General features: G+C 40.1%; 2 protein-coding genes across 4 annotated transcripts in view; one reads left to right on the top strand and one right to left on the bottom strand.

The window, feature by feature from the left end:
* Positions 1–3,500, bottom strand: part of SCRN3 (secernin 3) — a 20,884-nt gene extending 17,384 nt beyond the window's left edge. The window contains exons 1-2 of one of the 3 annotated variants that reach the window (XM_083348545.1): positions 3,186–3,500; positions 1,374–1,545 (exon numbers count right to left, since the gene is read on the bottom strand). In XM_083348545.1, the coding sequence (XP_083204671.1) occupies positions 1,374–1,544 (171 nt within the window). In that variant the 5' untranslated portion in view covers position 1,545; positions 3,186–3,500. Of the gene's footprint in view, positions 1–1,373; positions 2,685–3,185 lie in introns of those variants that run through there. The other 2 variants (XM_083348544.1, XR_014490724.1) reach the window with 2 other exon arrangements.
* CIRSR (corepressor of RBPJ and splicing regulator) lies at positions 3,407–26,285 on the top strand. The gene is made up of 9 exons (XM_083348543.1): positions 3,407–3,605; positions 6,722–6,816; positions 7,777–7,867; positions 9,776–9,825; positions 11,775–11,823; positions 11,989–12,106; positions 19,400–19,506; positions 22,663–22,748; positions 24,317–26,285. The coding sequence occupies exons 1-9, from the start codon at positions 3,534–3,536 to the stop codon at positions 24,972–24,974; spliced, it is 1,326 nt and encodes a 441-aa protein (XP_083204669.1). The 5' UTR covers positions 3,407–3,533; the 3' UTR covers positions 24,975–26,285.

Raw genomic sequence — 26,285 nt, 5'->3', positions numbered from 1 at the left:
AGCGCTTTTACTATATAATGCTCTGGGACCCTCATATCTCTACTGGAATTATAAGATTCTTTTGAACAAAATGAGGTCCTGGAATTTAGAGGTTCCAGTGGAAGGCAACGAGAGCAAAAATCTGACTGCCCTCACAAATTTGTTTGTATTGTCTAAATGTAGCAAATTATGGGCTCAAATCCTTCCTTCAACACCATTTTTTCTTATGAAAACTAAATCTAAATTCAGTGGAACTATTTTCATGCAAGATTTTATGTTTAAATTCAGGATAAGTGGCTACAGACCGGAATTAGAAAGGAATTCCAAGAAGTTGATGAAGTGTTTTTCAAACAAGCAACCGCCTTAAGTGGAAGAAACGAGACCTATACCCTAGAATGTATTCTAAATATTCTACGCTAGAGAATATATTTTGTTGGAATGGCCTTGAATTGTCTGTCTCTTGCTGTACAAGGTAAGGAGAAAAATCATTCAAATTTAGATGTTCTGACATTCTATACCAAGTCAAATATTGATTAAAAGGATTAAATAATGTATTTGCTTGCAAAAGTTCTTAAAATACCACAGAACTAGGAAAGGCTGATGTCTGAAATTATGGAAAACTATTTCCATTTGGTGCGAATAACAGTAACCAGAGTCATACACATTGCGCTGAACCATTGTTTGCTTAATCGTGGTTTGGCTACAATTGGCTTGGATTAAATAAAAATCATAAACCAGAGTTTATACATTGTAATGGCCGAGTTCGCAGAATACACAAAACCCAAATTCAGACAAATCATACCATGGTTAATTGCAACCCTGAGTCAAAACCTGACAGCTAATTTGTATTCTCCACTGATCAGATTTGGAATCAGCCAGGTGTCCACTAGAAGCTTCAATGATGCAAACATGATGAAAGATACATCATGACATCACAAAATAAATCTCTCTCTTTTTCTTTTGTACCTGTGTACAGATCTGACTGTAAGTTTACAGGTCACATGGTTATCATCAAAAATGCACATTTCATCATTCCAATTCTATGTAGATATCTATGCAGGCAAGCTAGACAGCCTTCCATCCTTCCGAGGTAGGTAAAATGAGGACCCAGATTGTTGGGAGCAATTAAGCTGACTTTGTAATAATGCCGCTTGGGGTGTGTGTGAAAGCCCTAATAAGCAGGCATATACATAGAATGAAGGCTACTGCTAAGCTTGTAAGCCGCCCTGAGTCTTCGGAGAAGGGCGGGATATAAATGGAATTAAAAATAAAAAATAAAAAAAATAAAAAATTGCACAAGCATGTGATTTTGGATATATTTATTTTATCTTTTAAGTTTCTCAGATAAAACTTCCCAATAGGTTTTATGACGTTTCTAGAAATGTTGCTCTTACCTCAACTTTTTGTCCTGGATCATGAACAGCAGCAGGAAAAAACACAATCTCCTGGACTTCATCAGAAGGCCTATCAGAATTTTTTCCAAAAATGACTTGGCCACTTAGTGTGGCTGGAGGCAGAGCCACAAAAGTATCACAGGAAAAGGGTTCAGCAATACTATTAGCCATCCTGAAAAATAAAGTAATAAACAATCATATTTCTCTGAATGCTCAATAACTGATAAACCACCATCATATTTTCCCTTGAGATAAATATTTTATGAAAAGTATAGTGGAGTTCATTGTCCAGGATAACACATGCCCCTATAACAAATTCTCTCTCAAATATATGGACTAAAATAAATCATTGAACAGAGCTATGTGTGTCTAGACTAGTGTTTCCAACTTTAGCAACTTTTAAGATATATAGACTTCAACTCCCAGAATTTCCCAGCCAGCAAAGTTTAGAAACACTGATCTAGAAGTCAGGAGAATTTTAGATCTTTTAGAGACATCCACCATTCAACCATTTTCCCACTTTTTATTACTGACCAGATTAGCGAAATTTCCATAAGTTCTAGAGATAAAATTGTCCATGATTCAATTTCATCTTAAAGTGGATTTCTCTGCCCACTTGAATTACAAAATATGCTGCATGAACCCAGATGTTTTTTGAGATCAGATGCCAGGCAAAGTAAATACTATACACGAAAGCCAGTTTGGTTAAGTATCTAAGGTGCTAGGCTAGAAACCAGGAGACTGTGAGTTCTAGTGTCTTCCTTGGGCGTGAAAAACTAACTGGGTGACTTTGGGCCAGTCACTCTTTCTCAGCCTAACTCATCTTGCAGGTTTGTTCTTATGAGGAAAATAGGAGGGAGTATTGTTATGTTTGTTACCTTCTATATAAAAAAGGTAGGGTTTTTTGTTGTTGTTTTAATGGAATAGGCAGCAGGAGGAGGAGCCTATCAAGGGAGAACTGCAGTTGCACATAAGAAACCAGAAGTGGGAAGAAAGGAAGGAAGGGAAACAGGGCCAGACTTAATCAAGCGCCTGTCAGAAAGACAGAAGAGGCAACTCCATCCACATTCTCCACTAGCACAAGTTTGTCCCAAACACTGCAAAGGAGGTTGCTTTTCCCACCCTGGATGCTTCTCAGGACTGGGCTGGTGGCAGACCGATAGGGGAAGATTTGTTTTCAAAACGGAACAGCAACCCCACCGCTCACTGCTTAGCTTCGAGGCAATTGACCCGAATTGCAATAGACAAAACAGGCTTAGGGGAGCCACGACACGAGTTGCTAAGGTTAAGGCCCTACGTCAGGGGGTCTTCAAACCTGGCCTTTTTATGACTTGTGGACTTCAACTCCCAGAATTCCTCAGCCAGCAGTGCCTGGCTGAGGAATTCTGGGAGTTGAAGTCCACAAGTCATAAAAGAGCCAAAGTTTGAAGACCCCTGCGCCTACATTTTAAGAGCCCAGGTCTCCTTTCTTCCCCTTTCAGGGCGGCTGCTCATCCCAGTTTTATCATCTTTTGAGAAAACACTTCCGTCAACCTCTTGGAATTCCTTACTAATTCCAGCCTGCGGGGCCCCGATCCTGAATTCAAACGTAAAAACTTGCACGAAGACGGGTCTGCCGAAAACTCGCAGCTCAACTCGCAGCTACAACCCCCCCTGCCTCTGTTCTACCCCGGGCGTCGCTTCCCTTTTAACCGTTCTGGCTCGCCGAGCCCTGTTTACGGCTTCACGTGTGTAAAGCGGGGCCCGCTAGCTTGCGCAACCCAGACCCTCCCCCCCCCCAAGAGCCGCTTTCTTGCACCCGCAGAGCCGCACCCCGCAAAGCCCGACGTCGGACCCCCGACAACTCGGCCCGGCGTCACCGCCTTTGCCTTGCGCGTAGCAGGCGCCGCGCCGATGCTTTTTTTTTCTTCTTTCTTTTCTTTTCCCGCCCTTCCAGCCGCCCTGCAAAAGGCAGCTTCCCGGCCTTCTCCACCAGCTGCAGGAAACGGCGCTGTTTGCCGCTCTCGCCCCGGAAGCCCCGGGTCAAAGCCGGAGCTAGCCCGGCTGAAGTAAACAACAGAGAGCGGCGCGGAGGAAGGCCGCAGGCACCGTCGCGACGTAAAAAAGAGGGCCGCCGCCGCCCTTCCTCTTTTCTCCGACCCCGCCGCCTCCGCCGCCGCCATGGGGAAGTCCTTCGCTAACTTCATGTGCAAGAAAGACTTTCACCCGGCTTCCAAGTCCAATATTAAAAAGGTGAGCTGCCGTCGCTCGGGGCCGTTTCCCGGAGGAGAGCCGGAGAGCAAGCTCCTCTTCCCTCCCTTCCGCCCGTCGACGTGGAGGCCTGAGTCGGAGATGTTTGTAGTCCTCGACTTACAGCAGTTCATTTAGTCGCTACTCGATGTTACATCGTCACTGCAAAAAAAAGTGACTTGCGACCTTGGCCGGCGTTTCCGTGGTCACACGTGACCAAAATTTGGATGCTGGGCGACTGGTTCGTTTATTGGTGGCGGTTGCAGTGTCCCCGGATCATGTGAAACACCTTTTGCGACCGTCTGACCCAGGGGTAGGCAACCTGGGCTCTTTTATGACTCATGGACTTCAACTCCCAGAATTCTTGAGTCAGCAGAGGAATTCTGGGAGTTGAAGTCCATGAGTCATAAAAGAGCCCAGGTTGCCTATCCCTGGTCTTGACCAGTAAAAAGAACGGGGGAAGCCAGATTCCCTTAACAAACAGCCGGGTTATGCGGCAATGATTCACTTAGCAACAGTGGCAAGAAAAGTAGTAAACTGGGGGGAACTCACTTAACAAATGTCTCACTTAGCAACAGACATGTTGCGCTCAGTTGTGGTTGTAAGTCGAGAACTACCTGGATTGCTTAGTCAGTTTAAAGGAGCTTTCAGAAGTTCTCCTTGTCTGCTCTTCTTTCCTCCCCGGGGTGGGGGGGGGAGGTCTTTCATCTGAATATGCATCCTGGGCACACAAAAAATCCCCTCTTGTCCTCCAAAGTAAATAAATAATATCCAACATATTGCCAATGTACCCCCTCTCTTCTCCTGCCTCTGCTTTGCTTTGCTTTGCTTGGAGATAATTGCCCTGGTAGAGACCAGAATTCCTTGTTTCCATTGTGATTCCTCATTGCACATTTTAACAAAAGAGTGGGACAGGGTACGCCTTTTATACTATGTCTTGTTTTGTTTCCCAGTCTTAGGCACTTCTTTTCCACAGTGTATCCTATTGAATTTAAAACAGGTGCCGGCTACTAGACTGTAAATTTGCAGCTATAACATGTTGTTTTATATGATTAAGAATAAAGAGGGGGCAGAAGTAAAGTGGGATGGAGGAATTCGCAATGGAAGGGTTTAGGAGGAGAAATTATCAAATGGATCCCCAGACATCGTTAAAGCTGGATCAGGAAATCTTCCCGATACTTTGAAGTACCACTCCCATAGATCCTTGACAGCCATGCTGGCCTGAACTGAGGAGAATTAAAGTAAAAAAATCACTTGAAGTATTTCAGGCTATCGATCACTGGCATAGAGCCAGTTTTGTCTAGTGGTTAAGGCATCAAAATAGAAACTGGGAGACTAGGAGTTCTAGTTCTCCCCTTAATCATGAAAGCTAGCTGGGTGACTGGGCCAATTACTCTTTTGAGCCCAAACCACTTCACAGTATTGCTGTTTGGGGAACAATAGGAGGATAAAGTTACATAAGTTTGCCGCTTTATTTAAAAAGGTAAAGGTTCCCCCGCACATGAGTGCTAGTCGTTTCCGACTCTAGGGGCTGGTGCTCATCTCCGTTTCAAAGCCGAAGAGCCAGCGTTTGTCCAAGGACGTCTCTGTGGTCATGTGGCCGGCATGACTAGACACCAAAGGCGCACGGAACACTGTTACCTTCCCACCGTAGTGGTCCCTATTTTGCCACTTTATTTACTTTATTTATAAATAAAGTAAATAAATTGTAGAGAATGTACATTTATACAGATGTTTAATAATTATGAATAACTGCCCCAGGGTCAGGTTTGAAGGTGTAGGTGTGCTATCCACAAAGATACGTACAAAATGTTAATGGGGACTGATGCTTAGGCTGTGTTCTCACTATGATTTATCAATCCAATTTTCTGGATGTATATGACACTTTGTGTGTCATATAGTGCCAGTTTGGTATAGTAGTTAAGGCTGATTAGGCTACAGTAGAAACAGAGACCATGAGTTTTAGTCTCACCTGAGGCACAAAGGCATCTGGGTGATATTGCGCCAGTCACACACATTCCTAGGAAGCAGGGAGTTGCAAATCATTTCAGAAAACACTGCCAAAGAAAACCACAGGGACCAGCCCAGTCAGTCACCAGAAGTTAAAAAAAAGTGACTCAAAGCCACAAAAGAAAAACAACAAAAAGTTGACATACTAAACCATAAACTAAGTATAATTGCCAGGTTTGTCATTCAGTATATTATAGTAATGCAACTTTTTAGGCAACATTGCTTACCTGGGAATGAGTCTCGCTGAACTCAGTGGAGTTGTGCTTTTTGTTCTCAAATAAGCAATCAGCAGATTTTGATATAGCATGGAACTTCCGAAGTCAAATTTCCAGTGGAAAAAAAGAGAGAGATCTTGTCCACCAACCAAAACAGCAAAAACGTCTGATCACAGAAGTTTATCCCGTAATTTACCTGCATTGTAAAAAGAGTACTTCACATTTAATCTCAGATTGTCCACAATTATTTACATAAGTAGATTACCTATAATATAAATTATTAATTACTAATAATACACATGTCGTTTTATAGAGAGAATGTTAATATCAAGGCTGTTTCCATTGATTTATTCTCCAGAATCTGCAGAATCGTATCTTCCTTTTTTTCCAATCTTGTTAATTCCTTATTTAATCAGTGTTATTTTGGTTCACTTCAAATGTCTTTTTCTTCCAAATCGGCTATCCTTAGGGGTGTTTTCCTACCAACCCTCAAGCAAAGGAGTGCCACAGAGGCTCAACTGCATAGCTTGTCATTGAACACACGTTTTGCTTCTTTTGTCAAATGGTCTCTAGACCTTTACAGAGATCTTAGTATCCATAAGAGACAAACTATTATGGTATGTTCCGTGGATCATAGTCCCACAGAGCATAGTGAGCTGGAGTTCATCTTCAATTTCTAATAAGAAAGCTAACTTCTGTATTAAATATTTCTGTTAAAAGGCCCATCATTTCTTACTGGAGTCTTTCAAGAACAGCTGGATGTTTGTTTGTTTGTTTTAGTAATAATTAAAGTTACAGAATTTTTGGGCAGTGTGGCTGCAATATGAAATTCCAGAAAGAGAAAGGAGGGATTTTTTTTCAAGAATGATACTTACATCAATTTATTCTAACTAGGTATGGATGGCAGAACAGAAAATATCTTATGATAGAAAGAAACAAGAAGAATTAATGCAGCAATATCTTAAAGAACAAGAATCTTATGACAACAGGTGAGATGTGGCTCATTATTTTACACTTGGGTGATAAAAATCTATAATCAAAGTATAATCCTCTAAACTTGTGACTCTATTAGTTGTTATCTTTATTATACATGTTTGTTTTATATTGTTTCAGTATATGATTGACATATTTTATTTGCTATAAACATCTCTGAAAAAGAAGTTGTTTATCTAATTAATGTATATGGCCATTCAGCTCAAAAATGGGACTGGGTAACAAACAAGAAAAACTCCAAAATAACAAGCAATATGGTTGAAAATAATTATAACCAACAATCAGATATAATGTACCCAAGACCCAAAACAGTGTGTTTCATCATGCAATCAATGGTAGGCAGAAAAAACAGCTGGGTTCGTATGACATCACAGCTTCAGAGCTGAGGGGAAAAGCCAGGTCTTTAAAGCTTTGTGGAAGGTGAGGGCTATCCAGTTCTCATGGAAGATGCTGTTCCATATAATAGGTACCACAGCAGAGTAAGTATTTCTCTTGGGTCATTGAAGCAGTGCTATGAAGCAATTTCTACTTTATACAGTCTGCAAATCTTCCTTTGCCTCACTTCCTAGGGATTTAGTCTCAGATCAGATGCAATGTTCAGACTGAAAGGTCAGAGAATAAAAGTTTTTTAAGAATTGCCTTCAAAATGTGGATTTTTTTTAAAAAAAATGTTCTCAGCTCCATTGGTGCATTAGAAAATGTACATGACAAACTTAAAATGTTTGGAATTAAAGTTGAGTCTAGGAATCCATTTGGGGCTGAACTTCCCGCGTTTAAAAAGTAATTATTGCTTAATCCAGAATTATTATTATGTACTGCAGATATTTAAAGTGTCTACTAGTAAAAAAAAAGAGCTATGACTTATTATGGAAACATGCTACCTTTATTTTAAAATATATTTTGAATCAATATATATTTCTTGCAATATATAGTAATTTTATTATATGTTTATAAAGATTGCTTATGGGAGATGAACGTGTCAAGAATGGTCTAAATTTTATGTATGAAGCACCGCCTGGAGCAACGAAAGGTAATTTTAGTTGTTTAGTAACTAACACAATATTTACCAACAATTGTGTGGAAACTGTAACACTCATCAAGGTTCTTGATCACTTGGTTTTAATTGTGACAAACTTTTCCTGCAGATTCTTTTTACACCTGTGCTGCTCCTCATTATCTTTTTTCCCCCTTTTTAATTATAACTGAAAAGTATTAGAGAATTACAGTTAACACCTGGAGGAATAAATACTTTCCTATCAGAACATTTCAATTCTGGGTGTACCCAGATACGGGTGACAAAGGTCACTCTCTCAAACACAGGGGAGCTGTCGTGGTTGGGTAAGACCAAATGTCTTTCACGTGAAGATCTGACCCTATCTGATGTAATCCAGATATGTTGGGCTTCAATTTCCATTCTGGCCAGGGCTTTTGGGAGTTGAAATATAACACATCAGGGTGGTGTCAGTTTGAAGAGTGTGAAATAGCAATATTCCACTATTCCATGATTTGACCTGGTACTGTCAGTTTGAAGAGTGTGAAATAGCAATATTCCACTATTCCATGATTTGACCTGGTACAAAACAGCTTTTTTATAATAGGTGATATTGCAGACCTTAAGGAAGACCATTAGAAACTACAGCCAACAGTATTAGTAAAAGAAAAAGTTTGCAGAGATGCCCACAATTGTTGGTTTCAGAAGTCAGATCCTGTGTTGTAGTGGACATGGTTTCATGTGCTATTTTGTTTGTTTCTTGTCAACTGAACCAAAACATTGTGATGTGCAGAGCATCTTATCATTTCTAGAATTGAAAGCAAATTTATGAACTGGCAGTTCCTCCTCTAATCAACAATGAAGTTCATATTCATTCTTAGACGGCTGCTAATGTTCCATGTGTAACTCTCCTCTCACAAGCAGCTGCAGTAAAGTGACTTAAAATTAGGAACAGTCTGCCACAAAATCCAGTAATAGTAACTTTCTGCAATTTGCCATAGTTGGAAGCAGTGTACATCTTGTATTCAAATGAGGTGTTCATTTGCGAGGAATGGTTAACAGCCCACTGACAAACAGTGCTGGAAAAGTGGTAGTGGGCATACTTGGGACCCAGATAGGACTTATTATCCATCTTACTGTTAAACATGTCATGCAGATGTAGTCAAAGTCTCTAATCAGAGTATGAGCCTCTAAAACAGGCATGTCAAACTCGCGACGTCACGTGACATCGCGTGACGTATCGGAGCTTTTCCCCCTTTGCCGGCAATGGTGTGGGCACGGTTTTGTTGCGATGCGTCCGGCCCACAGGCCTGCTCTAAACACTCCTTACACTGAGATGGGAAATGTTTAATTTCCTGTATGACAAAAAAAGTCTATAGGTGCTATATAGGAAGTTGGAGAGGATCCTGTGTTCTTGTCAAATATGTTAGAAGATTCCAGTCTTTGAATCATTTTAGACAAATAGGTGAAATGCTTCTTCTGACTTAAATTTTAACCCTTACAGATTGGACATGTAATAGTGGATTAAACGTTCTTGTCCTTATACAGTACATTTGGTTTTGTAAAAGAAATCCTGAAATAAGTGTCAGAAGAGTAAGTCTGCGTGTGGTGAATTTCTTGAGCATCATTACATAAAGCTGCAGTCCTTATCATAAATCTATAACTCACACATTTGGTTATGCATAATTAAGAAGGAAATACTAAATTTTAGTAGACAATAAACTAAGGTGTTTTTCAGAGGTCTGTGAATTGCATGATCTGAATGTTTTTGATATCCCTGTTGCCTACTGAATGCCTCATCTAATGGTCTGTCTTATTCTATTCCCTACCATTTCATCATGATCACCAAACAAGAAACCAAAGAGGTAATTTTGATGTTTAATTTCTCATGTTTTCTCATATTTCAAAATCTCAGTGTGTATATAAATAACAGCTTGATTTTGTGTGTTATTGTTTAGCAGGAGGGAGAAACTGAATACAAATTTGAATGGCAGAAGGTAGCTCCTCGTGAAAAGTAAGACTTATTGCTTCATACTTTGACTAATGTATTCTGAGAGCTGTGTACCTACATGTGTTCTTTAAGGAAGAAGACTGTTGTCTCAAGCTGTATATTTTACAAACTAAACAGAGGCAGTGCCTTTTCAATAGGCAATACCTTTTGTTATTTATTTATTTATTTATTTATTTATTTATTTATTTATTTATTTATTAGATTTCTATACCGCCCTATTCCCGAAGGACTCAGGGCGGTTTACAGGGCAAAGTTAAAAAAACAGTTAAAACAGTACAAAGGTTAAGATAACGTTAAAATTAAAATAGAATTAAATAACAATAGCACAAATTTAAAATTTAAATTTAAAAATTAAAATTTAAAAATTTAAAACCCCTCAGTCCAGGCCAGATAAATCAAACAACCAGGTTTTTAGGTCCCGGCGAAACGAACGATCTATTTTCCACAGAAATAGATCAGCTGAATACATGAGTTAACTATATCAGATCTTAGAATAAAATATTAAGAAGTGAAAGGAAGGCAAAAAATTACCTAAGAATATTATTGACCAAATGCTGTAAAGTGCACATTCTGTGTTTAGAGGTTACTTTCACGTGATATCTAGCATTTTACTCCAGGAGTTTGCGTTATGTAGTTTCTCTTGCTCTTTACTGCCTGTCTGGAGTTCCCAAATCTGCCTCAGAACTCATCTCAACCTTCTAAAGCAGATTCAATAGGAGATGAAGCCTAGCAAGAGAGAGAGCTATTTGCAAGTGGTTCACTCCACCAGCAGACACATAATAAGTAGATTCAACAAGTATGAACAAAGTTCCATGTTTATAAAACTTGCCCTATTCGGAGACTGCCCAGGATGGAGAGAACAATGAAATCCAAGGAAACCATTGTGCTAATACCGTATTTATCGGCGTATAACACGCACTTTTTCTTCCTGAAAATAGGGGGCAAATGATGTGTGCGTGTTATACGCCGATATAATGTTAATGACCCATATAAAATAGTTCTGAGCTACCCTTATTTTGCTTTAAAGTTATTTATTTGAAATTTAAGTTTTTTTCCTGAAATTTCCTTTTTAAAATGAGGTGCGTGTTATACGCCGGTGCGTGTTATACGCCGATAAATACGGTACTTTTTTCTGTGTATATGTTTATTCAAAATGTCAGCCTATTATTTTTCTGTTTAAAAGATAAGTACTGCAGCACCCCAAACTGAAGAAGATTCAAGTCTTATACAACTTAAATTTGCATTAACACTGAAACAGCTTAACCACAAAGAGCAGAGGCAAGAGACACGTAAGACAGAACAATAAAAAACTTAAGAAGCAATGGTGTTCTGTTAAAACAGCAAGAATAATGAGTAGAGCAGGAAAGCACATAAAAACGATGAAAGCAGCACTGTTTTAGATCCCTGAAAATCCACGAGCCTTGACTCGGTGAATGTGGCAGCTTGAATCAAAAAAGGGTGAGAACAGATCTTCCAAAGGGTAGGCAAACGTTTGCTCTTGCCATCTAATTTAGGCTTCCCCAGCAATCTGGGGGTCTTATTTAGAAATGATGTTAAACAAACTATAAGTGGAGATTTCTCTTTTTATTTAGCCTTTCTTGATGTCAGGAAGAACCAACTCTATATCTAGATGCTTTTTGGATAAATGTGAATAAATTAGAATTCAGAAACATTTTGATGCTGTGATTTCTACATCTTTTAACAATTGAAGTCATAGGTCAGGGGTAGGCAACCTTGGCTCTTTTATGACTCGTGGACTTCAACTCCCAGAATTCCTGAGCCAGCTCTGCTGGCTCAGGAATTCTGGGAGTTGAAGTCCACGAGTCATAAAAGAGCCGAGGTTGCCTACCCCTGCCATAGGTTGTATCTTGTTTGCATCCCCAGCAACTAGTAATTATAATTCTTTTTAATGCATAAATAATATAAGTATGCATCTTTTTTGTATTTAACAGATATGCTAAGGATGACATGAACATTAGAGACCAGCCATTTGGCATCCAGGCAAGTTTTATGCATTGCCTTCCTTCTATTTTGGATGGATTTTCGTGTATTCGGTAGTTCACAATAAATTACATTAGGTTTGTATTATGAAAAGTTTGCTTTGGATATAATGGGATAAAACATCGTATTGAAATGTGAAATTAACTCTGTATGAATCATTTTCAGGTGAGGAACGTGAGATGCATTAAATGTCACAAGTGGGGCCACGTAAACACAGACCGAGAATGCCCTTTATTTGGCCTTTCTGGAATTAATGCAAGCTCTGTTTCCAGTGATGGCTCAGGTAGGTGTTTAAAAATGTATTTCAGTCAATTTATCAAATAATGTTGAGTTATATTTCTCTATATTTTATTGAGTTCAGCAACCAATTGGGTGCTTAACTTTGCAGGATTCAAACTGAAGGCCTTCTGTAAATACTTTTAGGCGTCTTAGGTAAAGAGAAAGTCTTTTTGTGTGCTAATGAATTTTCCAGCCACTGTGATTTAGTCAGTACTCCAATGCTCAGTGTTTGCATGGAGTTCTCTATGAATATTAGAGCCACCAAATTGTAATTCATGTTCGTATCCCACCTACAAACAGGTAACTGATTCCATGGTAATGTTTCAGATAGAGTGATTTCAGGATGATTACACCCAAACTATTGAAAAAATGTCTGCAAGGAACTAATGGGAGCTCTTTAAAAATAGTCTTTAAAGGCAAAACAGCTCCATACCAAGTAACCAAAAGAAATAATACTCTATCGGGATATGATTTTTCTTCCTATTTCCTCGACTGCAATGCTAATCTATTTGTCGATTCAGACTTTTAAAAAGTGTAATCTTTCCACTTTCAAAAGTCTCCTATTGAATAATATATCTTGCTGGTGAATGGAGATTATTTTTGCAATAAGGCAATTTCACCGGATGTGTTTTTCATGGGATAATCACACCCCTGGGGTACAGCCTTGGCTGTAATCTCCCAGGACCGTAATTATTTCATGACAACTGTACTCCCCCCGATGATGCATTTATTTCCATTATGAAATGTTAGTCCGACATATAAAGTAACTTACTTTGATCATTGGAAACCGCATGGTAGTGAGAGAATGTTCCAGCTGTGCAGTTTACCCAGACCCACTATAAGATTTACTGCATCCTTTACAAAGTTAAATTAGGCAATCAAAATGCTGTTTTACCCTAAGCTGTTCTTTTTTAAAAATAAAAAATACTGATATTAACTTTTAACGATTCCTAATAAAAAAGGCAAAACTTTTTGCTCTACTTTTCTACATGAGTTGGTTGGCGTGATGTGTGAACAGTTAGGCAGAGAGTTTCCTCACTGAAAGCAAACATTTGCTTTCTTTTTTCTTTTTTTAATATATATATTCAATTTTATTTTCCCATTTCTTCCACAAAGAAGTCAACAAATATATCGCCATTCATAAATACATACACGTAAGTTTGGGTGCTGCTCGTCCATTTCCCCTTTCACTATATCCACCCTCCTTCTCTCTCTTCCCTCTTCTCTACTTTCTTTCTCCCTTTCTCCTTTCTTTCCTACCTCCCTCTTCTTCCTCTCCTCTTTCCCTCACCACTCCCCTCCCATTTCTCCCCACTTCTCCTCTTTCCCTCCAACCTTCCTACTTCCTTCGCCCTCCTCTACTCTCTTCCCTCTCTCCTCTCCTTTCTTCCCTCCCATTCCTCTTCCGATACAATTTAGGGGTGATGTCCAAGCAGCTCCTCTCCTTAGATTTTCAATGTCTATATTAGGTATGATAATATCCTTATCTCCTCTCAAACATTTGCTTTCTAATGAACTATTGGTATCTGTTAGTTATTATTGTTGTCAAACCACGACAGGAATACCGGCAAAACACAGTTCTGATTCTTGCGGAAGCTAAACTGCCGTTGCAGGTCAGATGCTGATCATCCAAAGCATCTCTTCCTCTATCTGAAACTAAGCGATGCCTTGTTGTTTCTCACGGGGGAGGGGGCATTAGTTTTGCGGTTGTCTTAAAATTTGCCATTACACTTAGTTTTACATTACATGGGCACAATTAAATAGAATTTACTATTTCTAGCAGCTTCTTTGCCAGATGTACACACCTATCCCGAGTGAAGCTTTTACTCCAGTTCTTCTTGCTCTAATACGTTCAATAGCAGGAATAATTAAAGTAAGAATGTACCCCTGCATTGGATTGTAATATTTTTCACTTTGCTGGGTAGGGCTGATAGGAGTTGGAGATCAGAAAAATTTGGAGGCACACACTGATGTTTATACAAGGGACTAGAGCAACCACCCTCATTGGAGAACTAGAATAGAAAGCAGTGGTATCAATCATTTTAAGAACTTTGCCTTTAAATGGGATATGCGGTGCTATCAGAGCAAAATGATACTGAGCTATTGTGCATCTTTAGGACACCTTTTCTCTACCTTCCTGTATGATAGCAAACTCTCATCCCCCACCCCCACCCGCCTCTGCTATATATTCACCCTGTTATCTATGATTATAGAAAAGCTATTTTAGAGCATTTAAATTAATGTGAAAAGTCTGAAAAATACACAAATATTTAGCAAAGTAATAAGTAGAGCCAAAGTAGGGTTCTGAATTTTTGCTAGCAAAACCAGAATAAGGTAAAGGTAAAGGTTCCCCCGCACATGCGTGCTAGTCGTTTCCAACTCTAGGGGCCGGTGCTCATCTCCGTTTCAAAGCCGAAGAGCCAGCGTTTGTCTGAGGACGTCTCTGTGGTCATCCGGCTGGCATAAATAGACGCCAAAGGTGCACGGAACGCTGTTACCTTCCCACCGTAGTGGTCCCTATTTTTCTACTTGCATTTTTACGTGCTTTTGAACTGCTAGGTTGGCAGAAGCTGGGACGAGTAACAGGCGCTCACTCTGTTACGCGGCACTCGGGATTCGACCCACCAAACTGCCGACCTTCTGATCGACAAGCTCAGCGTCCTAACCCACTGAGCAACCGCGTCCCTCTAAAACCAGAATAAATGATACAATATAAGAGAAATTGGTCAAAGTTATTCTACAGCAAGTCAAAACATTCTATTTTTGGTACATATATTTGAATTGTCTGGATGAAGACTTTTTTATTTTTAATGTGGTTTTTTTTAAAAAAGGGGTGAATAGTCTTCCTTCAGAAGGCCATGGTGATGACTGCTTCTTTCCTTTAAGGCTCCAGCCAACCAGATCCTCATCCAATGTATTAAGTGCAATATTCACAATTAATCTTAGAAATGCAGGTTTTAAGAGAACCTTCGAATCATAATTTCTGTAGATATTCAGAATTATAGCATTCACAATAAATATATAAATGACTGATCATTGCTGATTTCCAGAAAAGAAAGCTCCCTGTGGCTTTCCCGTCAAAGTGCTCATTTAATTTAAGAATTTTATCCTAAATTTCTACTGCAGTTTTTCCCCTCCTGGCCAAACAGCTGTTCTTTGTTTGATAAACTTTGTAATGCTCTCCCTCACTTCAAGTTTTCTCCAAACAAATGATCAGCCCATCAAGATAGGCCAAGCCAGAAAACAGATACCGCTGTAAGGAGGCCGTAGGACAGCTTGGCAGGGACAGTCTTCGCCCAGCAACAAACATGACAAGATGAAATAGTCTGTGACCTCTGCTCTCCTCCTTGGCCACCAGAATTTCTGAGCGCCCAAATGTTTTGAATACTACCCCTGGGCCTGCAGCTTATGGCAGAGTCCTATTTATTCTGTAAAAGAAGGGAAATGTTTTAAATGGCTATTTTGAAGCCACTGTTTATCGACAGAAGAGATGGCTTTCCCTGGAGGTCATTCATCCAAGCCCTGTTGTTGCTATACTCTAATCTGATGTGAAAGATGTGGCTATTTGTTCATCCAACTTGGGAGCGGCATCTGTGACATTTCCCAAAGGCTAGGGCGGGGGTAGGCAACCTCGGCTCTTTTATGAGATGACTCATGGACTTCAACTCCCAGAATTCCTGAGCCAGCTTGGCTGGCTCAAGAATTCTGGGAGTTGAAGTCCATGAGTCATCATAAAAGAGCCGAGGTTGCCTACCCCTGGGCTAGGGTGTTGAAGCAATTTGGGCAATTGCTTACTCTGTGCCTGGAATTCCACAGCTGATTCAGATGTTGGAATTAGTAAGTCTTTGCTGGGGGTTCTGTACCTGCACAGGTCTCTCTGCTGTTTTTATGCTGACGACAAGAAAATTTTTATTACTCCCATTTGCATTGGGTTCTCCAGTGCTGACACCCAAAGAGGCAACGGCGGGGTGTAAGAGAAGATCCAATATGTTCTCACAAACTCTGTGTTCAGCTTTTAGAACTCTCAGTCTGGGGTTTGTTTGTCTCTTAGCTGAATCACCAAATACAGCTTTAAATCTTGGCATCAAGTTCTGATAATTATCCAGTATGGATCACTGCTCTCATTGAGAAGCACAGACCATTAGGCTGCCCCTTCCTTTGGCAGACCCACAACAAACACACACCCCTCCCCCCAAAAAAACCCCTGGAGTGATCTGTAGGAAATTCTACTGGCTGGTCTAAACAATTCACACTGTTGTGAAATTGATCTCAGGCTTCCAAATTTTTCTTTCAAATGTTCATAGGAGTGAAGAAATTCTGTCTGGGCTGTTGGTTGATGAACCGTGTCTCAGTTGCTCTGTTAGTCATATCATGACACTACAGGATTGTTAATTGTACAGCTGCACAGTTTATTTGTATTGTAACAGTACTTCAACAGGCTGTGCTGTGAACAGCGGAATGTCCTGAGGATCTGAAGGCAAGGTTCAATGCATTTCTGAATAGAAATGTAATGACCTCCCTTAGAGGTGGTCACCCCAAGGTCTAATGAAACCCTAATTTTTTGCTGTGAAATATGAGAACAGAAACTTGAACGCCAGTCAGACTTTCCTCTGCCTCCTTTCATGGCCAACAGAATCAAGGCAAGTTTTATTTTGAGTCTCTTTCTCACACTCTCTCCTTTCTCAGACCTGAAACCTAGTTTACAATCTCTCATCGTTCTTGCATACCTTTGCCAGGGTTTTCCTCCAGAAAAACATTTTTCCTCCTCCATTTTTCCCTTTTTTTAAACCCAGGAAGTTGTTTTTCATATTTTTGTTCATCCAACGTTGCTGTCTTCTAAGCCTGTTTCAGTTTGTCTCTCATTTTCTTGAGGTGGCACTCAAGGCTCCAGATAGAAGTCCAGAGAAGGACCAATGTGGTGGAATCAGAAGACACTGTAGTGCTAGGATGGAAAGAGTCTGATTCTAGTTAACCATCCATCAAAACGTGAACCTGCCATATTCTTCTTGGAAGGTTCTTTATTTGAGGGTTAGATTAATTAGGAAAATAATTTGCTTGTAATCTTGATCTTCTGGTGGAAAGGTATATTATAAACATAACAAATAATGGAAGAATAATAAACTGAAATTTCTTCTTATTGCTTGAAAAATGTGATTTTGTTAATACAGATGAATTTTTTTATTAATCTTGTTTTCTAATGGCATCACACTGTTGATTCAGCTGGTGATTAACTGTAACCCAGTCAGCTTTTCCATAGCTTATAGTTGTGTACAGTGACAGTGCAGTGAATTAAAAACCTCACAGCCAGAAAATGGGATCAGTCTGGTAACTTGCTGTGAAATAACCAAGCCATAAGAAGATGCTTAGCTCTCAGCAAACTTTCATGCTGTAATTTAATGTAACACATTTAATGTTTTGTATATTAAAACAAAAATTAAGTTCAGAATTTCTTATATAGGACTTGCTTTTCTACCTGCAAATGGTACCACTTTAGATTGAGTCTGGGGTGCTAATCATAGGATAAATAAGGCAAGTTGGTTAAGAAAACATTAATCTCATTAAAGTAAAATTTCTCTGCACAGTATGTAGGTAAATAAAGCCAGTGTGTAGAAATTTCTTCAGTTAAAGGAAAAGACAAATGTATATTGTTTTGGAGCAGAGGCAGTAATAAGAACAAACAAAATGATTTCTGAACACTTTCATAAATATGTAGACCTTAAACCTTTAAATAAACTTAAAAGCACGAGTACACCTTAAATAAACTTAAAAGCACTAGCTAAACTTTAAAAGCAAAAGTATTCAATCTTAAAATGCCTACTATGTAGATATATAAAATGTGTTTTAATTTTTAAAATTATTTTCATCAAGGATTTATGCTAGACTAAGGCTTTTTAAAATCTTTAACAGTTAAACAACATATCTAGTATTTATGTTTTAAAAGGCGCTTTAAAAACCATTTGGATTTTCAGGCATGATGTGGTAAACAACACCTGATTGACCTTGAATAATTTTGGAAAAAAACTAAGCAAGACTGAACTACATTTAGACCATAGGAAACACTAGGCCCGTGATGGCGAACCTATGGCACGGGTGCCACAGATGGCACGCAGAGCCCTCTCTGTGGGCACACGCGCCGTCACCCCAGTCCTAGGCCTTTAGATGGGTTTTATAAAACCTTTTCACTTTAGGCCTCCGCCGCCGTGGGCAAGAAAAAAAAGGTTCAGTCAATCAATTTCAACTTCTCGCGGGGGGGAAAAAAGTCGCAAAGTTGGAATTGCTTGATTGAGGTTTTTAGTCCCACCCAGTCTGCCCTTACCACTGCAGCCATGCCCACCCGGCACCCAATGATACATAAGTGGGTTTAGGGTTGCAGTTTGGGCACTCGGTCTCTAAAAGGTTCGCCATCACTGCACTAGGCTGTGAATTAGCATGGAAAGTTGAGAAAACATACCACGTCGTTGCCAAAAACTACTCAGCATGATGATGTTCATGAAACCCCCAACAAGTTGACCTCAGTTTTATCCTATGTTAGGAAAAATTACATGAGACTGCAGGGCTGAAGACCACTCCATGTTACTGCCCACCCTTGATCTTTTCAACATTTGCTACATAGAGATTAGATGCAGTCCCTCGAAAGCAATGTTCTTTGGGAGTAACTTGATCCCCTAGCAAGATAAATGAATTTGTCTGACGCCATAAATAAAATTATTTCATTGGGTTAAGGTTAGGGCAGAAATTAAACATGCTGCATACTTTTAGTAACGAGTCTTATCTATTGCCAAGGGTTCTTTTGTCTTTCCAGTCCCATAGCTGCCTGCTGTAGAAACACTGTCTACTCTGGTTCCTGCCTGAACTGGAAAAGGAACAGCAGAGCCCAGGGTGAATTGTAATAGGGAAGGGTTGTTGTTTTTTAAAAAAAATGTGATTCTCTAATGCCTACTTTTGATGCCAGAGAATGTTTTTTAAGTTTGAAAGCTGGCTTGTTGTACTTCAGTTTATGTACTTGTATCAAATGCTTATAGCTAGATGTTACTTAAAATATATTGTTTTCAATGTGACAAAGTTACATAAGAAGAGAATCCCCTTGCACTTAAAGAAAAACGCAATTATTTTCTATTCTGAATCTCCTGACTGCTGTTTTAGAAAATCGTATCTGATTATTTGCTCAGCAGAAGATTATTGCGTTGATTTAGCTATGATTTTACTTAACAAAGCTTCCGCTGGATTTCCCACTGTGTAGTCCAAAAAAGGTAGAGAGATATAAATGATACATTCAAACTGTGATTTTGGTGAACAGGGCCATCGATGCACCCCTCAGAGCTAATAGCGGAGATGAGAAACAGTGGGTTTGCGCTGAAACAAAATGTACTGGGGAGAAACTTGACCGCGAATGATCCATCCCAGGTAATGATCTTTTTATCAGTAAGCTGAAAATGTGTGCAAATCTAAATGTGATTGGTTGTGAATTGTTGCTTAATGTTTTTGTAATATGCATAACCATAGGAACACCAGATAGGTAGAGAAACCTTTGTGTCTGTTAAAATACTGTCTGTTTTCCCACTTTTTTGTTAGCTGGAATGATAGTCTAGAATTTGTCCAATACATAGCTTAATAAATGAAAAACCTCCTGCAGGTTAGTAGAGATTTATTATCCACCCAGAGGAAATGGTTTTGACTTTTCTCTACTTGCTTATGATAGTAGCTGCTTTATCTAACTCTATCCCTGGGTGAAAAATAATGACAGTGCCGTTCAGGGGATGCCGTACTTTGGAGGTGCAATTCGGAATACTACCCTGTGCGTTACTAGAGATTGTATCATTTCTCTCTGCATGGCTACCAGAAGGGAAGCTTGACAAATGTAGGGTAGACTCCTGCTTACCGGAGACAGGAATATGTCACCAGAGCTGGAATTGTGCTGCTATTTCTTTGGTTACTGTCCTGCTTCTTGAATTTTATCTCACTTTGCAGAATAGTTAAACCACCTTCAGACAGAAGAACATGATGCTGCGCTTATCGATCAGAGACCTTTATCATAAAATGGAGCATCTTAATAGCAAGATAAAGGAGAAATTTGTAGCTTGGAATGAAGGGTCCTTGGCGCTCTCTGAGCTTGGTTGTTTTCTTGCAGATGTTTCATTACCCAAACTAGGTAACTTCATCAGTGCTAGTAAGGAGCGCAACGAAGTCCCAAAACACCAGGGAATTTCTGGAAGCCTGGCACTCCGACAAATTTGCCATCAATAGCCACATAGACACTAACGCATCTATAGACTGTGCAAAAGAGACAATCAGTCGGCAAAAAGGGAATAAAAAGACCCAAGCACCTCTCCACCAGCAGTCAGCACCCAGATGAGCGCAGATTAACTCCCAAGTTTAACATCAGACCAACAGTCAAGTAAACGAGACCCCAATCAAGAAATTGCCAAAGAAGCCAACAATAAACAGACCAAGATAAGACCTCCCCCAACCGACACTTGAGAGGGCAAGCCACTAGAATACAAAAACTGGCAGCAAACTGCACTCCTTAGAGCAGGGCTTTTCAACCGGCGGTACGCGTGCCACCCGTGGTACATTGGCAGGTGGTACGCGACCCGGCCTAGCCTAGACGAGTAGTAGGGGAGGGAGCGAGCTAAAGCAGTGCAAGGCAGGCACTTGCTGTGAGAAGAGTCCTCAGGAGCTGCTGGGCCGAGACGAAAGTCCCAGGATCGGGACTTCCTGCTCACCCGGAAGAGAAAGGAGGAGGAGGAGGGGGCGGAGACAGGAAAGGTTATAAAAGGAGGCAGTTTTGGCCCGAGACCGAAAGAAAAATGACTCCGGAGAAAGAGACAGGAGAGAAAAGGCTTTTGTCAGAGAAGCGGTGAGGAGAAACGGGGGGGGGGAATGCTTTCTGGGACAAGTGTGTGTGTGAGAGAGAGCGAAGGGCTTTTGCGAGCGAAGGGTGAGGGCGGGAAGGGAAAAAGAAAAGGCACTGACTTCCGACTTCCTCTGTTGCAGTAGAACAGGGGTGTCAAACTCAATTTCATTGAGGGCCGCATCAGCACTGGGGTTGCCCTCAGGGGGCCGGGTGGGTATGGCCAGGGTGGGCGTGGCCTACTGGGTGGGCGTGGCTAGAGTGCGTATGGCCTACTGGGTAGGCGTGGCCAGCTCTACATCATTTGCATCAAGGGTTCCTATGGGGGCCTGGGCAGGAGTGGGACAAATCTGAGGGTCCCTGGGCCAGGGCCAAGGCAGTGGGGGCCGTTCCCTCACTGTTTCCAGGATGGCTTCACGGGCTGCATGAAACCACTTCGTGGGCCGGATCCAGCCCCCGGGCCTTGTGTTTGACATGTCTGCAGTAGAAGGAAGCATTAACGTTGAACCTCAACTTTTGACTTTTTCATAATATTATAAACTGGCCATTTCTATAACAACAAATGAATCTTAACAGTGAAACCGAAATCCCCCCCTTTTCTTTTAGTCATCAAGTTGTTGATACCTTGCTAAGCACTGGTAGTACTTGAATATTGTTATGTCCTAAAAGTGGTACAGTCTCTGACAAGGTTGAAAAGCCCTGCCTTATAGCACCGATGATGTTACTTTGTTTGGGTAATGAAACATCTGCAAGAAAACAAGCTCAGAGAGCACCAGGGACCCCCTCAGACACGTTTCTAGATGCTTTGTGTCCTTCTTGTAGTGTCTCACACGAGCTCCACGGCACACGTTCCTTGTAAATGGGACTGTCAGGCGATACTGTTTGAACGTGGTTTTTCTAATGTCCTCCAAATTGGCTATTCAGGCTGGAAATTCTGGAAACAAAAAAAAAGCATCTTATGGGTCCCAGGCTCCCTTTAAACTGCACTACACATGGGGACAACGTACAGGTAGTCCTTGACTTACAACGGTTCATATAGTGACTTTTCAAAGTTACAGTGGCACTGTAAAAAGTGATTGGTGAACATTTTTCACACGTGTGACAGTTGCAGCATTCCTATGGTCATGTGATCAAAATTCAGATACTTGGCAATTGACTCATATCTGTGACGGTTGCACTGTCCCGGAGTCATGTAATCACCTTTTGCAACTTTCTGACAAGCAAAGTCAATGGGGAAGCCAGATTCACTTAACCATCGTGCTACTAATTTAACGGCTGCAATGATTTTGCTTAAGAATTCTGGCAAAAAAAATAATAATCATCATAAAATGGGGCAAAAGTCACTTAACAACTGTCTTGCTTAATAACAGAAATTTTGGGCTCAATTGTGGTTTTAAGTCGAGGACTACCCGCAATATTAGGATGGTTGCAGATTAATGCACTTAAGCCTTGAACTGCTCCAGCTGTGTTAAAAGGGTATTGAAAAAAGAGGGGGGGGGAAACAGATGTGGCTGAGAGGAACTAACCCCCTTAACTAAGCCAGCCAGCTATTCCTGTGGATTCCCTTGGTGCTCTTTTCTTTGTTGTGCCCCCCCAAACAATATTTATTCAACTATCTTTTAAAATATATTATTTATATTCTGTAACGTATATGCTGTCCTTTCTGCCCATGTTCTCTAGCTATATTTCCTGATCTCTTTTTTTTTTAGGAATACGTTGCAAGTGAGGAAGAAGATGACCCGGAAGTAGAATTTCTGAAATCCTTGACAACTAAGCAAAAACAAAAACTTTTGAGGTAATCATATCATGAGGATGTAGAGGCTACTAACAAAAGAGTTATTTCAAAAGTTAAAGCTTTGATTTTATTTATTCTAAAATAATTGTGTAGAATATTTACTCACGGTTTATCTTTGCCCATGATTTAAAGTCCATTTTCATTCACTGCTTATTTGAGGGGGATTTGCTAAGAGCTGGGGGCTATTAAGGTGCTGAAATCCCTTCCCCTTGCTTTGCTATGTAAGTAGCACCTTCTTGAATCTTTATATACTTGGCATTTAAAGAATGCGATTGCATGATCCTTAAACTGTTCCCATTATAATACTATTTTACATGCTAATTTGTTACGAGAAAAGACATAAATTACATTGAGTAATTCTATACTACAGCTGAAAGATAATGGATTTTTTTTTTAACAAAAAAAAATAACATTTGGAAATGTGCCATTTGTCCTTAACTAGATCCCAACATTAAACCCATTCTTTATTCTACCGTAGTTGATAGAATTGGCTTTTAGGAAAGCAGAGCTTGTACTTAATTGATCCATTTCTTTTATATGTTATGTTTGTACTACTCTGAGGAAATGCCTTGTACCTAGTGAATCAGAGTCAGATAAATTGAGGATTTAAATGATAAGTAAATATAGGCACTCCAGTGTAAGTGTCATGTCTAGGACAGAATGCATGTATCCCTTTGATTATCTCCACCTCCTTTGCAGGGAGAGGGAAGTGAGGCACCCTCAGCAGTGCTTCCTCCACCAGTGTATCGGTGGTTGTTTATCTCACGAGCTTCCTACAGGTACAGCAGTAGCTGCTGGATCTGGCTGGGAACTCAAGTTGACGAACATGTTCCAATTCACACCTTGCCTAGTCAAACTGAGATAATAATACAAGGTAGTCCCTTGACTTACAACCGCAGCTGAGCCCCATATTTCATGTTTTAAGTGAAGACACTTGTTAAGTGAGTTTTGCCTCATGTTACGACTTTTCTTGCCACAGCTGTTAAGTGAATCATTGCAGTTGATCAGTAAGAGGGTTGTTAAGCGAATCTGGCTTCCCCATTGGCTTTGCTTGTCAGAAGGTTGCAAAAGGGGATCACATGACACACACCCCCCCCAGGACACAGCAAAGGTTGTAACTATGAACCAGTTGCCAAGCAGTTGAATTTTGAGCATATGGTCATGGGGATGCTGGAAAGGTGGTAACTATGAAAAACCATCATAAGTCACCTTTTTTCAATGGCGTCGTAACATTGAACTGTCACTAAATGACCTGTTGAAAGTTGAGGACTGCCTGTGGTGCTCTGCTTTTATAGCAATCGTGATATAAAATCACGCTTTGTTCTTTGATAGGAGTGAAGCCATAATTGCTGGTATCTGAACATTTTAGTGCCTAGTTTGCTCTAACTTTTTTTTAAAAAAAAAATCATGAACATATTTATTAGATCAGGATATACAATATCGAGGATGGCTTTAAAAGAGTCAAGAGGCAAGTTTGGGGTTTGATTCTTTTTTTAAAAAAAAGCGAAGGATTGCGCTGTTATATCACTCTGTTTCACTGCTCGATTTTTCTGTGTTCAAAATCAAAGAAAGCTAGATCGCCTAGAGAAAAAGAAGAAGAAGAAGAAAGACAAAAGGAAGAAAAAACAGCCGAAGCGGAAAAGCAAACACAGAAAACATAAGAGCGGATCCTCTTCCGTATCCTCCAGCGATTCTTCAGCAAGCAGCGGCGATGGTGAGGCCAGTAGCAAAAACCAAGCCCCTTGCAGAAAAACAGATTCTGAGAAAAAAAGGAGAGCCAGGTTTTCAGAGACGGACAGCGGTGATTCTGACGAGAAAGGGAAGCAAAAACGTGACAGAGGTCCCTCCAGCAGCCACGATAACAAGGACAAAGAGAGAGAGAAGTCTCGGCTTTTAAAAGAAGGTCGTCGTTCTTGGGAGAACAACAAGTGGGGCTCCGGCGAGAGCAAACGAAACCCCACAAGCAGAAAGGGGAACTCAGAGGGGAGAAAAGCATCGGAACGAGCTGGACACGCAAGCAGGAGCCACGGCAAGGGGGAGAGGAGCAGGCCAAGCTCTGATTCAAGGCAGCGGGCTCACAGTCCCCGTGAGGAACCAGACAAGAGTAGAGAAGTAAAAAGCCACGGTTCAGAGGTAAGCAGAGAGCAAAGGAAGCGTAAAGAGAGCCACCCTGAGGAGTACAGCAAAAGAGAGCACCGAGAAAGAAGCAATGAGAGGAGAAAATAGAGAAAGTGGATAGCGTGGGCCTTTCTTCCTTCCTTTCTTTCTTTCTTTCTTCCTTTCTTTCTTCCTTTCTTTCTTTCTTTCTTCCTTCCTTCCTTTCCTTCCTTCCTTCCTTCTTTCTTTCTTTCTTTCTTTCTTCCTTTCTTTCTTTTTCTTTCTTTTTTCTCCTTCCCTCTCTCCCTCCCTCCCTCCCTCCCTTCCTTCCTTTCTTTCTTTCTTTCTTTCTTTTTTCTCCTTCCCTCTCACCCTCCCTCCCTCTCTCCCTTTCTTTCTTTCTTTCTTTCTTTCTTTCTTTCTTTCCTCCTTTCTTTCTTTCTTTCTTTCTTTCCTCCTTTCTTTCTTTCTTTCTTTCTTTCTTTCTTTCTTTCTTTCTTTCTTTCTTTCTTTCTTTCTTTCTTTCTTTCCACCTCTTGGGAAGGACCCCTCTTGTGTTCTTTTACGTCTCATAAATTCTCAGAAAAATCTCAGCCTCCTGCTTCAAACATTCTTGTATATATGTCTCATCTCTTAACGTAACAAGTAAATAAACACAAACCAGGGTTTTCTGTTGGAATCCTTTAATTCTGGAGGTGGAGGGGAGAGGGAAGAAAAGTTATTTGGTGCATCTAGCTTTCTTTTTGCAGTTGATAGTAGCGTGCAAAAAAAAGGGAGTCAGTACTGAAGTTTCAACAATAACGTGTTTCTGTTCTTTAAAATAATATATCTTGACAAGCCTTGCAAGAAACAAAAGAAGCCGTTCCAGAGACATGGAATTATTTTGTTTGCATTTAATGTGGTTTGGAATGAAAGTCCTGTTTAAGAGGCATAAAAAACTGGGTTATTTTGATCTGAACTTTTAGTTTCTTTTTTGAGGATGTTTTCCTAAGTTAAAGCAACAAAGCAGCATTGTTCAACATATGCCAATATGTTTTGTCCTTGTGAAAGTATATTTTCATCATAACCATCTAAATATGTGAACTTCCGTTGTCAGTTATTTTGCAGCACTTGAGAAAAATATTTTTTGCATTAAGAATTTCTAAGTATTGTGTGCTACAGAAATATAATGTCCATTCCTATCTTATTAAACTGCAGATTGTTATTGTTAAGATTCGAAGGATGCGGTAGTCCTCATTAGTGGGACATCAAGCAATTTTGCTGTCTTGGTATAGTTTAAATTTTCTTTATTAATGCTTGTTTTTCTGTACTGTTTTGTATCATCATGCTGAGATTTTTGCATAAAAATGAAATGTGACTCACTTTGCAAAACTGAGCTTTGATGTATGTTACATCTTTGCCTTTTATCGTAAGTTTTATAATAAAACTTATACAATTAAA

This window comes from Vipera ursinii, assembly GCF_947247035.1.
Source record: "Vipera ursinii genome assembly, chromosome: 1".
NCBI classification, from domain to species: domain Eukaryota; kingdom Metazoa; phylum Chordata; class Lepidosauria; order Squamata; family Viperidae; genus Vipera; species Vipera ursinii.
The sequence above is the reverse complement of the archived record's forward strand: the minus strand, read 5'-3'. Positions and strand labels throughout refer to the sequence as shown.